The sequence below is a fragment of the Anser cygnoides genome, chromosome 13 (genome assembly GCF_040182565.1).
Source record: "Anser cygnoides isolate HZ-2024a breed goose chromosome 13, Taihu_goose_T2T_genome, whole genome shotgun sequence".
Classification (NCBI taxonomy): Eukaryota; Metazoa; Chordata; class Aves; order Anseriformes; family Anatidae; genus Anser; species Anser cygnoides.
In genome coordinates, this window is record NC_089885.1 from 3,709,492 (window position 1) to 3,722,115 (window position 12,624).

General features: G+C 41.7%; 2 protein-coding genes across 6 annotated transcripts in view; one reads left to right on the forward strand and one right to left on the reverse strand.

Annotated features, from left to right (window-relative positions):
• The window catches only part of CHRDL1 (chordin like 1), a 59,961-nt gene that overhangs the window by 43,669 nt on the left and 3,668 nt on the right, over positions 1-12,624 (reverse strand). For all 5 annotated transcript variants that reach the window (XM_048070631.2, XM_048070632.2, XM_067004984.1 and 2 more), the window contains exons 3-4: positions 11,745-11,857; positions 8,553-8,646 (exon numbers count right to left, since the gene is read on the reverse strand). In XM_048070631.2, the coding sequence (XP_047926588.2) occupies positions 8,553-8,646; positions 11,745-11,857 (207 nt within the window). The remainder of the gene's footprint in view (positions 1-8,552; positions 8,647-11,744; positions 11,858-12,624) is intronic.
• PAK3 (p21 (RAC1) activated kinase 3) overlaps positions 1-12,624 on the forward strand; it is a 180,943-nt gene that overhangs the window by 19,965 nt on the left and 148,354 nt on the right. The window lies entirely within an intron of this gene.

Consider the following 12,624-nt stretch of genomic DNA (forward strand, 5'->3'; position numbering starts at 1 on the left):
TACATCTTCCTGACCTGCTCGTGCAGCTTCAGGCCTGGACAACTAACCTGAGCCCCGAGTGCCATCAGTGTACGGTGGGACATACTGCTACTGCCAAGTGGCTGTTGCAAGGTCAAAACCACCAGCTGCTGAAACAGAAAATGTTTTTACCACTATCATGTCAAGAAAGGTAAAGAACACAAACACTGTAAAGCTATTTTGTCACCAGAACTGAATCCTGACCCATCATCTCGTGAGAATTCAGGAACCTCAGGGAGAGAAAATCTGCAGGGCTATCATCTGTCACCTAGCTATACAAAATATCTTTTCTGGCCAGAGGTTCTTAGGGGATTACAGCACAGCAGAAGAGAGCAAATTGATTTCTTTCCTATCAAAAATTCCTTTGCTTAATTTCTTCCCTCTACTTTTGTTTCCACTCTTGCGTCACCTCAAGGTCTGATCTGAAGTGCATTGAACTAAATAGATTTGGAACCTGGCCCAAACACCTACTCCGTGTGGTGCAGTGTAAAGGCAGTTTCCTCTTTCATCTTCTGTCTCATATTTCTAGCATTCTCCTTAGCATTGCTAGAGAGGGGACTGTATCGCAGTCAATAACTGCATCTGTTTTCATAGAAGGCTTAGTCCAAAAACTATCAAATCTAATAGAAAAGTGTTGATTGACTGCAGCGAGCTGTGGATCAGCCCACAGTCCATCTGCATTTAGCCTGGTCCCTCGCTCATGCGTTACAGTGGAACTTCTTATAAATCTATGATTTAAAGAAACATAGATGATGTGTGAAGGTCCCTCTAAAAAACAACAAAAACAGTGCAACGATGATGTTTTTAAAGTGGTGGCTGAGGCTGACAATAAATTCGGATTGAAAAGTTGTTCACTATCCAAAAACTGCAAACACAAGTTCTAAACAAAATCCACATGTGCCTCTCGGAGGTGCAGGTGACAGAGATATTATGCCACAAAATGCTTTACATTAAAATAACTTCAAGGACTGTGTTAAGCTCTAAAAACTCCAAGGTAATTCAGAGTTAATCACAACAGCTAGTCTTTAATATGATCAGATGGGAGAAAGTGTATGAAACTCATTGCTTGAAGGAACTAGTAGCGCTTTATCTAGACACCATGAACTTTCATACAGATTCAAGGCAAAGATGCAGTTTGAGTTGAAACCCCCAGAAGGCTGTTGGTTGTTTTTGAGCTTTCTAGGGCTAAAGTCAAGCTCTTCACCTTATTTTAATATATTTTCTGCAGCTCAATTTCCTGTGTTTTCTTTTATAGTGGCATAAAAAAATTGCCCAGGAAAACTCTGAAGGAGTCATAAAACACTTTCTAAGTTGCTCCATTTTAATTCCTGGTCTAAGGTTGAACTTATCTGAATCTATCTGTCCCTTTCCCAGCCAAGGAAACAAATGGAATTAAGCTTTGCTGCACTTAGAATCCTTTCTGAAGTATCTTTGAAGCTCTTGGAAGTTGTCTTGGAAAACTTTTGAGCAGCCTTCCCTATGCTATCGTGTCAGTCCAAAGAATGGAAGTTCTAGTCCCGTCATCCGTGTGTACTGATATATATTTTTTTCAGTGCATTTTGGATGCTGATTTACAGATAGATTGTTTGAATTTTTAATGTTCAAAGAAACAGAATGGGAACAAGTGCTAACCTCAATCTGGCTGTTAGAGCAAGCATTCCGTATGAAGCTAATAACAAAGGCAAATTACAAACCAAACTACGTTACGTGAGCCCAGGTCAATAGGAAGAAATTAGGCGTCTCCCAAGAATGCCTATATCATTATATTTCCAAATCAAATAAGCAGTTTATGTGAACTATCTGGCAGTTACTCACTGTTGGGACTATGCAAAAACCAGATCATCTCACTAATCTCTGGCACTGTGCAGCATTCTGTGAGTCCTTCACATTCCAGATGTGAACATCCAACTTGTTTGTGTATGTGAAGGAACCATCCACGAGCATGGCTCTTCAATACCCCAGTACCTCCACAGGAACCAAATGCAGGCTGGAGAAACTTGAGAATTGCTCTTATCGATAGGTAATAGTACGGATTTCTCCAGTTATTGCTATCAGCTGCTGTGTATGTTGGCATACAGATTCTGCAGCCTTCTGTAGTGTGGCTGCGGAGCGGTTGGGTCACAGGTTATTTCTGATTTCTTTTTCATTATCCGCAAAAGAGGTGGCAGTGAAGGCAATGGTGGAGATACAGGGCCTGCAGGCAGTGTAAAAGTGTGGATTAAAGATCTTAAGAGATTTGGATACTGAGGCAAAGTAACAAGGGATGGCAGAGGTGAACACTGAAGGGGAGCTGAGTTTGTAGTGTTTCTCCCATGAACTGAAGCTCGTGTCAGACACGTGACATGATGCTTAGAAGTAGACAGGATGCTGAGAACATGGCCAGCTCTAAAATCTGAGGTGTGCTTGTAGTGCCCAAATCATATTTCTGTCAACTGACTGTTCCTGAAGTGCCAGTTATCTATTCCTTGGTGCTAGCAAAAACAATCCTAGTAGGTCTCACTGCTAAGGTGGTTATGAATTCATCACATACCAGACATCAGTTACAGAATATATAGATATTATTCTGTGGATAAACAGTTCAGACAAGCGTGGATAATGGTTTCAAATATTCAAGATTTTCAGGAGTCTAACTTTTTTGTTATCTGTCAGAGAATTCAGCTGCTTCCTACCTGTGGACAATGTTGTATGAGTAAAGAATAAAACCGGCAGGACTTTCAGGTATTGCAGTTGATTCAATAATGTCAGTTATTCCTTATGTTTCCCCACTCTTGTATTCCAACAGTAATTCTACACAAATCTCTTTCTACATACTGAATTTTCTTTTTCCTCACTTTTTTAGCACTGTGTTTTGTATGGAGACACTTCTAGGGACTTTCAGCTGTACCTGTGGTGCACTACTCCATCACTGGCAGATTGGACTTTGTAGGTGACACTTTGGTCAGATGTTGGAACTCCTCCAATCCTAATGGCTGACGTGATATAATAGTTGAGCTATGTGAAGGCTCTGTGCCTTCCTCCCCCCTCCCCAAACATTCATGAAATAGATTGTTTTTTTCTGAACAGAGGAGTGGGAAAACTGGAATTGGGAGCCTGTGAGCCCCGGTGTGTGAGCTAGATAGAAATCAGAATGTATTCTCCAAATGTTTTGTTGTATGTGCATCCTGCAGAGGAAAACCATTCCACCAGAGCATTCCAGCTGCCCAGGTTGAAGATTTTGGTTGTAATTCAGGGCAAGATGCATTGTACTACCCACATGGTTCTCTGTTTACATATATGATCTATATCAGGTCAAGAGGTGTTGTATGTACTCAGCATGGTGCAAGACTGAGTCTGTACAACCATCAGCACTACAGAATGCAGTGTGTTACCTGGACTGGCTCAGCTGCTGGAAGGAACCGAGTGAAGGTAGCGCTGAGCTCCTTGCAGGCTGATTTTTCCTGCTTCTCGAGTGAGCGTTGCACTGCAGTGAGTTCTGCACTGTCCTACCTAGGTTGCTTCCAGGGTCTGAAGCAGCTAGTTCAAAGGTACGGGTATTACTAAGTCATGCTGCAGCCTACCATGCAATCATAGCCTCATATATTTTAGATGATGTTGTCAGATCACTATTGTGAGACACCTGATTTGGTCCGTCTATGTATTTAGTCCAACTGTTCATATAGGTACCACCTGGCATTTTGTTATTTCAGTATCTAAAGAACAACAAGAAGTACATCAGAAAAGCGCTTTGAATTTGATACAGAAAAATCATAGTACCAAGGGAGCTTAAGCACAAATGTGTTACTAATCATGAACGTTCCTGGAAGCCAGTGTGTTTAGTCGGGGCAGCAAGCTTAAAAATACTGGAGCCAGATGGGCTGATTCATACCTCAGTATGCAGCCTTATCTGCTGAGAAATCGAACCAGCAAATGGAAACCCTTTCTCAATCCTGCAGTGTGCATTTTTACTTCTGATGTCAGCATCCTCCATTTACATACTTCAGAGTGTACTCAAAAACTTCTGACCTAAAACTAGACGCTAAATGCTATGAGTCGGAATTATTCCATGTACAAATGAAACAACTTAGAATAAATGTTCCATTTGTAAAGGAAGTAGTCCGTGGTAGTACACAGGAGTGCCATAGAAGACAGCTGCAACTAAATGTTGAGAGCTTGTACGTGAAGTTTATTTTCACGAAAGAAGGTAGCAGGTCTCGTCTACTCTAGAGCTGATCGTGCCCTAAGAACGGTGGCAAATTCTCTCCGCAAAGCACCTCTCCTCTGATGATGCTTGGAGCATCCTGAGGTGGAAGGAAAGAATTCAAGCTCTGCTGCTGTGATCAGATGTATGATTATAGATCCAGCTGAGCCGATAACTCTTTAGCCCAGTTCAGCAATCTGACTGGAGGTTGCTAGAAGGAGTACCAGAGCATGTGATGTCCTTTTGGGTCTCACTAATCTGTGTAAAAAGGGTCCCAAGGAACATGAAGCTAGTTTTTTTTTGATTCCACGTGTGCGATGATAAAAATCTAATTCAGATAGTAAAACAAAATACTTGTCAGAGCTGCAAAAGGGTGGAATATCTGGTCCGGTAGAAGACACAGGGTCTAGATTTTGCCAGTGCTAGAAAGGATAAGTTTTGAAAAGATGTGAAAAAGCTAGCAATGACTCCATGGTAGAAGCTGATAGAATGAACCACTGGTGAAAAGTAGAAGATGCTTCATAACATATGTCTGACAACTACTTAAGATTCTTGGTAGCTGGTGCCAGGGAGACAGGATACAAACACTGCATCTCTTTGTGTCAGCAAGTCCAGTGTCACTATGGATGCGAGAGACATTAATTCCAAAGGGAGAGCAGTGCCAACTTTTCTCAAAGGAATCCCTTCAACAGCTCCTCCACTTAGGTGGTTATGAAGTTCAGTTTCCAACGAAAGTTGCTGACTCCTGCCATTACCTCTGCTTCGTTAAATAAGGAGGCAGTTATTTGGGAAGTTACGCTTTACAAGGCCTGCAGAAAGGCCAGGAGGAAGAGCCCAAAGTCACTGTGACTAGCACTACTCTTCTGAAATATAGCTTGAAAATGGGAGGGGAAACATAAGTGACAGAATTTAATGAGTATTTATGAGAGCAGTTCAAATGAATGGCTAAAGGGCCAGAGCTCAGACACCTTCCATCAAAAAATAATTGGAGGAACCAGAGAAATGAAATTCCTCCACAGCATGGGATGCTGCACACAATACATTGTTTGCTGGACACACAGAAATGGAAAGCTGGCATAAGACTTACAGGAATGCTTGAAATTCCTATTCAGATCAGCCATGAACATTTACCACTGACGACAGAGCATCCGACTATGATACGCATACTCACTGCAGAAAGCAGAATGCAAATAACCCCTGAAATCACAAGAGATCCCTGGTCCTCTTTTGCCTAACGTTGGTGCAGATCTATGTGGATTACAGATTTAATTAGGGGAAAAAATGAAGCTTAGTGGCAATCCTGTTTTTAATGAGCTTCTACCAGTTAGCAGCTCAACAGCCCATCATATACATAACATGTAGACTATACTTAGATTCTAGGAGTGGAGAGAAGATAAGGGATCACAATTCAGGAAAGGCTTATTCTGATAATTTTCTGAATTTATTGGTTTAAACACACAATATGAAAATCTAGCTGGTGACTGTATCTTCAAATGGCAAAAATTTAATTTGATAAGGATTGGAGAGTTTACAGAGCTCCTTACTCTTCCTAGGTTAATGAAGAATGTTTTAAAATCTTGACTGGTATCATGTTTACATCCCCACGAACAGAAAAAAAAACAAGCACAGTTTGCTGCCAAAGAGCCTTTGAAGCAGAAACAGTCAATCCAGAAGCATTTATGTTTCTATATTAAATACTGTACAGAGACACATAAAAAAACAACAACTGGTCCTGCCCCCAGTTGCTAATTACATACCAAGAGTGGAATTTCTCTGATTTAACTTTAGCTGTCAAAAAGTAAGCATCTAGCGTACGCTAGTTGCCTGTACTCCCTCAGTAATCAGTGGAGAGAGACAGGCATCTCCAGGGAAAAATTCTTTTCATTCTGGATAACAGGATGAATCACCCTCTGGGGACGGTGTGTTTCCAACAGCTGTAAAGGGTATCTAGATGATTCCCTTGCCAAATGGAGTTTAGATTAGTTGGAAAAACAGATGAGCTTTTGGGCACACCAGTCTCTTTTGATCTGAAAACTGAAGTGATGTTCATGTTCCTAGCATCTTACTATTTTATCTAACAGTACTAGTTGGTCAAATAAAAGATACTCCCTTACAGTCTTTCCTCCCTGTGTATTAGACCATCATATCTAAAACTCTACCATCAATTAGATGCCAAAATACTAGATCTAAAGTTGCATGGGATGAATCTCATCCCAGAACACAAGAAGAGTGAAAATACCCGAAGAATGTCCAATAGTTATCTCAACTGAAAGTGAGAATATAACATCCTGAGCAAGAGGTGGCTAACAGCATGCCAAAGTCACAGTCAAACTGACCATAACAAGTCCAAGTGCAACCAGTATCCCAGTAAGTCAGAGCTAGATGAGAAGGTGAAGTCTAGCTGCAACCTAAGTTAATTCAAATCTTTTGGGGACCTGCAGACTGCTCCTGAGACTTAGCAGCCAATGATAAAACCACTAATGACAGGAGAAACAGACTTGAGGTTTCAGACTCATTGCTGGGGTACATCATTGCAATAGAAGGCTACTGTGGAAAGAACTGTTCTGAGAACTGTTTGGAGACTGGCCTTGTGATCAGAAAGCCATTAAGGCATTGTGACTGTAATTACGGTGTATGTCCAACTGTTTCCTCTGTAAGTGGGATCAGGTTGCTTTCTTTGACTATCCAGAGGTATGTGGGAAGACACACTGCTTGGGGTATAACTATAAAAAAGACAGAACACTGGGAAATGTCTTGGAGGCAACAGTCCTGCACTGATGAGCAGGAATGAATCGTGTTTGGGAAGCTGCTGCACCTCTTGAATGATGATTGGTATTTAAAGACACATGTCCTTAGGGACATGGTTTAGTGGGTGATAGTGGTGGTAGGGGGATGGTTGGACCAGATACCTTGGAGGTCTTTTCCGACCTTAATGATTCTGTGCTGCTACAGTGTGTGTTAAAACCAGCCTTGTGGACTGACAGCTATTATTATCGTACAGTACGTGTACTCTTGGTACCCTGGGACAAAGGCAGGAATATACCACAGGAAGGATGGAGCTCACCTCCCTCAATTGTATACGGTGACAGTGTAGCTGTCCGTGTCCAAAGCAGTGTTGTAATTCTGGCTATAGCCCACAGAAATACACAGGCAGTTCCAGGATACAACTCAAATGCTTCAGATCTCTGTCATGGCATCAGATGAGCTATGCACATGCTCCTCCTCCCCACTGATTAAAAAAGGATTCTAGATACTTAGATCAGATATTGATGTAGGCAGCTGATAGACAGATGTGTATAATTGTCAGGACAGATGAATCCTACTGAAAATTTACCAGTGGGTGCCATTTACTCTCCAGTAAGTGTGACCCGCACACTCCAGTCCCTGCTGAACAGCAAACTGACTCATGTGCTCATGTCCACCACTGCAAACTGCCCCCTGCTCCCAGGTTTTGGTCAGGGAACAGCTGTTTTCCTCAGACAATGAAACTCTCTCTGGAGAAAGTCAAATAAAACCCCTTTCTGTGATGCTGCATGAATACTCTTTTATAAGAAATGAGGGGTGCCACTAAGACAGACATTTAGGGAAAAGCTGCAGTCAAATCTACCAGCCATTAGGCCATGTCGGGAATGCTGTAACAGCCTCATGAAAGATCCTGCCTAGTCTCTTTCATACAGTGGCTCTTAATAATGAGCATATAATAAATGTACAGTCTGGAGGAATTTACTATACAGTATCCAATTGGATTTATATAGTCATAAACTTCCACAGCACTGCTTCTATGATTTACAACAGTCCCTACTAATGAAGCTATGCCTGGATATGAGATGTAGAAGGCAAAATTTACCAGACTGGTTGTACAGTGATACTATACAAATGCATATTTGCCACAGCAATTTGTAATTGCTCATTAACAGAGAGCCATTGCGAATAGCCATGTATTTTAGCCTGCTCTTATGAAAAGGGCCAAAAGCATAAACCTAGGAAATTTGTGGTATAGGGTTTTATTGTGATGGAGTTTAGAGATAAGGGAAGGAATGGGGAGCAGATAGCCCATGGACCCCAGCCGTGAAACTTCTGCTACCTTCTGCCTGGACGGTAGGGGACTGGGCTTGGTGATGTACCTGATTCCTTCCCAAATCTATACTTTTGATTTCCTAAATAGCAATCACCACAGAAAATATTCTAAATTACTGTAGGACAAGCTTCTCATGACCTAAATGGATATAGAAGGATGTCTACTTCACAGAAGTTTTCCAGCACAAACATTTCATTTTGCTGTTACTCAGCATATCAAATAGCTGTTTCAGAAAGGAAAATGCCATTAATATAAATTAATGTCATTAATATAAATTACCTGGGCATCGTGGGCAGCACAGCTGTGGTACATGCACAGGGGAAGAACAGTGTAGGCTCGGGCATCTTATTCTGCTGCACAGTACATTTCCATTCTGCAGGCGGAAAATAATATGATACTTTAATGAAATGGGCTACCTTACAAGTGTCTGTGTTATCTATTCTATGTTTGGATATTTTAAAAACAAATGCCATTTTACAACATTCTGGTTCCTGTCACACCAGCGTACGCCCAGACTACTTTCACTGCCTCTGAATTTAAGCTGGAGGTCAGATTGTAACAGAAACCCATGCAAACCTTAAAATTAGAGTAATTGCCTAAAAATGGATTGCAACAATCTTCATTTGTTTTTTCTTTTGAGCAGATTGTGCTTGGGAATTGCATTTCCAAAACTAAGACACAGATAATGAATGGTAGGTCTCTGAGATACCCCCTACTGAGGGTTAGTTCAAGACCGCAAGAGACAATAGTGTCTGTAATTTTTCCTGAAAACTGTGGAGAGTCTTTTGTTTTCATTTTATGGGTTCCCCAGTAGACAAAGAACACCAGTTGGTAAGTAGCCATTTTTCTAAGAAATATGAGCAAGTCTTGGGAATAGTGTTCATTACTCATGTCATTAACATAATATTCTATTTGACCACATCTAAGTTTGATTTATAATTAAAACACAGGGAATTTTCCTTCTCCAGTGTCTGTAACCAGAAAAGACTATCCATTTCAGATTCCCATTTCCCATCTATAATTCATTCTCCTAATTTAGCTCTGAGTAGCTCATGTTTATAGCAAGAAAGATCTTTCAGCATGAGCACTGATACTATGCTGTGACTGTGCTGTGACTATGTCGGTTCAGGTGGTGTCGGGAATAAACCCACTGTATTTTCATATGCCTTCTGGAGCACTGAAATGTTTCCAGCAGAGGTGCCGACTTCCTTAGATTTCAGTTGCGTACGTTTTTCTAGCCGTCGCCTTCAAAACAATCCCCTGACTCCTCAATACCTGTAGACCGCAGGCTGGAATCATACTGTAAGGCCATTACTACCCACAAACATTTATGCGTCTTCTCCAGAAAGAGACACTAAAATGATAGCCATCTGTTTCTAGTGATGATTGAGATTAAATATACTGATTTTATAAAGGGGGAGAAAGTTCTAGGCTGCAGGCTTTTGCAGGATGAGGACTGTTGTTGGCCTGCACGGCTCCTTGCCCAGCAGACCAGGGTCAGAGAGCCCGTGAAGCACAGCTGCCGAAGAAAGGCTGGCCCCGTGTCGCTTACTTGGCCTGTCCTGTGGCCTCTCTCCCTTTTTATTTACTAGTCCTGCAGAACCTCCTAGGTGAACATGTACTTTTGGTGCTTGATCAGCTGTGATAAAAATTCTGCAAACCTATTTAACTGATCTTACACCTAGATTCGCAGAGATGTTTGGGAGTCCAAGCCCTCCTGACTAACGTGGGACATAAGCTCTGTGAGTCAGGGCCGTGGAAAGCGTTCCTGTGTCCGACACAACAGGTAACAAGGCAGCTCTCTTTCTGAGCTGCGGTATGGTGCTGCCTGGGGAGAGCGTTCAGTTTAGCCCCCTGAAGTCTGCAGATCTGACTCCGGCCAGGGAAGGGGGGTGGTTGGTGGCATGTGTGCAGGAAAGGAGGAATGGGGCAAGAACACTGAATTCTGTTTACGTTTATTCTGGTTTAAGTATGTAAATTATAACTCGTAAAAATACAATACTATATACACAAAACCAGGAATGCTTTTTTTTTTTTTTTTTTAATCTCAGGCTGAATAATCTGGCCTCTGTTTAGCTGGTAAATGTCTCTTAACTTTTTCTTAAACATTCAAGTGTGTGTGTGTCAGGGGGATGGATGGGCAGACTGCTGTCGGGAGATTCAGCAGAAATCTCTCTCTGTTGCCTGGCTGGTGTCACTTGTTTTGTGTGGAGATCATATGGATCATGACGTTTGAGGCCACAAAAGAAATTTTGGTCACACTGGTTATGTAGACCCCTAGGATTGTTTTTGCTTTCCTCTGAAGTGTGAAGGAGAAGGTTGCTGCACTTTCCCATCCCTCCACTGTCACATCTTCCTAAAAATCATTAAGCAATGACTTGTATCCAGATCTCCAGGGTTTCCAGTGAACTTCATCCCCACCCAAGACACAGCCTTCTGCCAATTTAATGAGTTTTACCACATACTGACTCTGAGGGAGTTTACAACTTTGCATATAGATCAGCAAAAGTGAGCAGCAACTTCTTTTTATTTTAAACCGGGACTTTTTTCTTTGTAGCACAATGCTTGCTCTTACAGATGCACAGATGGGGATGCAGCCAAGCTTGCAGGACTACTGTTTGTGCATCTCTGCACAGAGCTGTAGTAGCAGATCCCCCAGAGCAAACGCTGCACAGGGGCTCAGTATTTTACACTTTCAGGGGGAGGAAATAGCCAAGAAAAATGTATTCTACATTAAATACACCAGATAAAACTCAGCATCTGGAGTGTCTCATGTGTTAGTCATTATAAAGTACTCCAAGGGACATATTCTGCTCTCATTCTCCTGTCCTCCCAGCACTACACAACATACTTAGAGAGTCTATGACTGCTGTGTCTTGGTATCAAGCATCAACTGATGGTAGCCCAGGGTCTGTCCTTTCCTAGCCTGGCCAATTCTCTCTGCCCTCTGTGCCCACTCCTTATTTTTCATCATCTCATTGTTCCTTCCTAGAGTCTTACAAATGTTATTATCCATTTATTGTTATTATCCACTGTTTTTTAAACACTTTAAGGCAGCAGGTGCTTTGACTATGGAAATGCCTTTCTGAAGATGTGGGCAGTGTATGTACATCAGAACACAATGAAATTTGGGTTCAACATAATCCTCCATATTGACAGAAGTGCGAGGATTGTATTTAAGTAGTGGGGTCTAATTATTCAAGGTGTAATGCTCAGCACTGACCAGGCTTCTGGCTAGTTAAGGAGCTTTTTTGGCTACCCTGTGCAAGCATTTTTGCCACTGTTGGCCTTCTTTGTTAATGTTTTCCGTTCACAAGGACATTTTCCCTTCATTGCCTCTATTTCCTGCAGCATGATCAGGACCCACCAGTGAAAACTGGTTTGGGCTTTGTCAAATTGTAGATACAATGCAGAGGGTTCTGGCCAGTTGAGCAAATGGAAGTCATAGGAAAAATAACTCGATAGTCCTACCTCTGAGCAGAGACAATTAACGCAGTAAACAAGTCCATATGGTTCTAGGTAAGGATGCCATCTTTCTCCTACACGGTACTTCTTGTCTTGAAACACACAGTATGTATCCGAATCTGTAAAACAGTGAAGAATTGAAAGAGTTATGAATGAATGATCCCATCCCATACTTTGAAAATAGCTGACAAAATGCCTTTCATATAGGGTGTGTTTATTCTTTGAGCTTCAAAAGCATAGGCTCAGATCCCATTTAGGTAACAAAATGAAAGTGCTTGATTGCTCAGACAGGTTTATATACTAAACCTTTTCATTACAAAACCAAAGCAACTGGCTGCACTCAGGAAAATCTCAACTTGTACAGCAGAGATTTTGAACAAGGGCACTACAGAAGGAAGGTCCATGCATTGCATTTACACTGCACGTTGAGTATCTCCATGTTGTAAGAACCTGATAAAAAAGAAGCTTGTCCTAGTATTTTCAGAGCAATTTGTGCTGACTTACACTTGCATCAACTTCAAATTAAGATCTTTCCGTTCATTAAATACTTGTAATCTTGCAGGTTTTTGCTACAGTTTTGCAGATGTCCATCTACCTACAGACATCACTGCCCCATCTCTCCCTGTCACATTCCAGTTTCATAGAGAAAACTCAAATCTCCTCAGTAAAAGGATGTGGTTCTCTGTGTTGCCATGAGACGAATCCTCGTCATTACCTTTATGGTGTCTGAATTCCATTTGATTCATTACTCTCTGTATAGCTGGTGCTTCAGGGTATCAAACAAAATACCTGTCTTCCAAGAGATAATCTCGGCAAGGGCATTCTTAACATTTACGGGGCTACGAGAAAGTAGCAAGAGGTAGGGATTGAAATCTCTCCTCTCCTT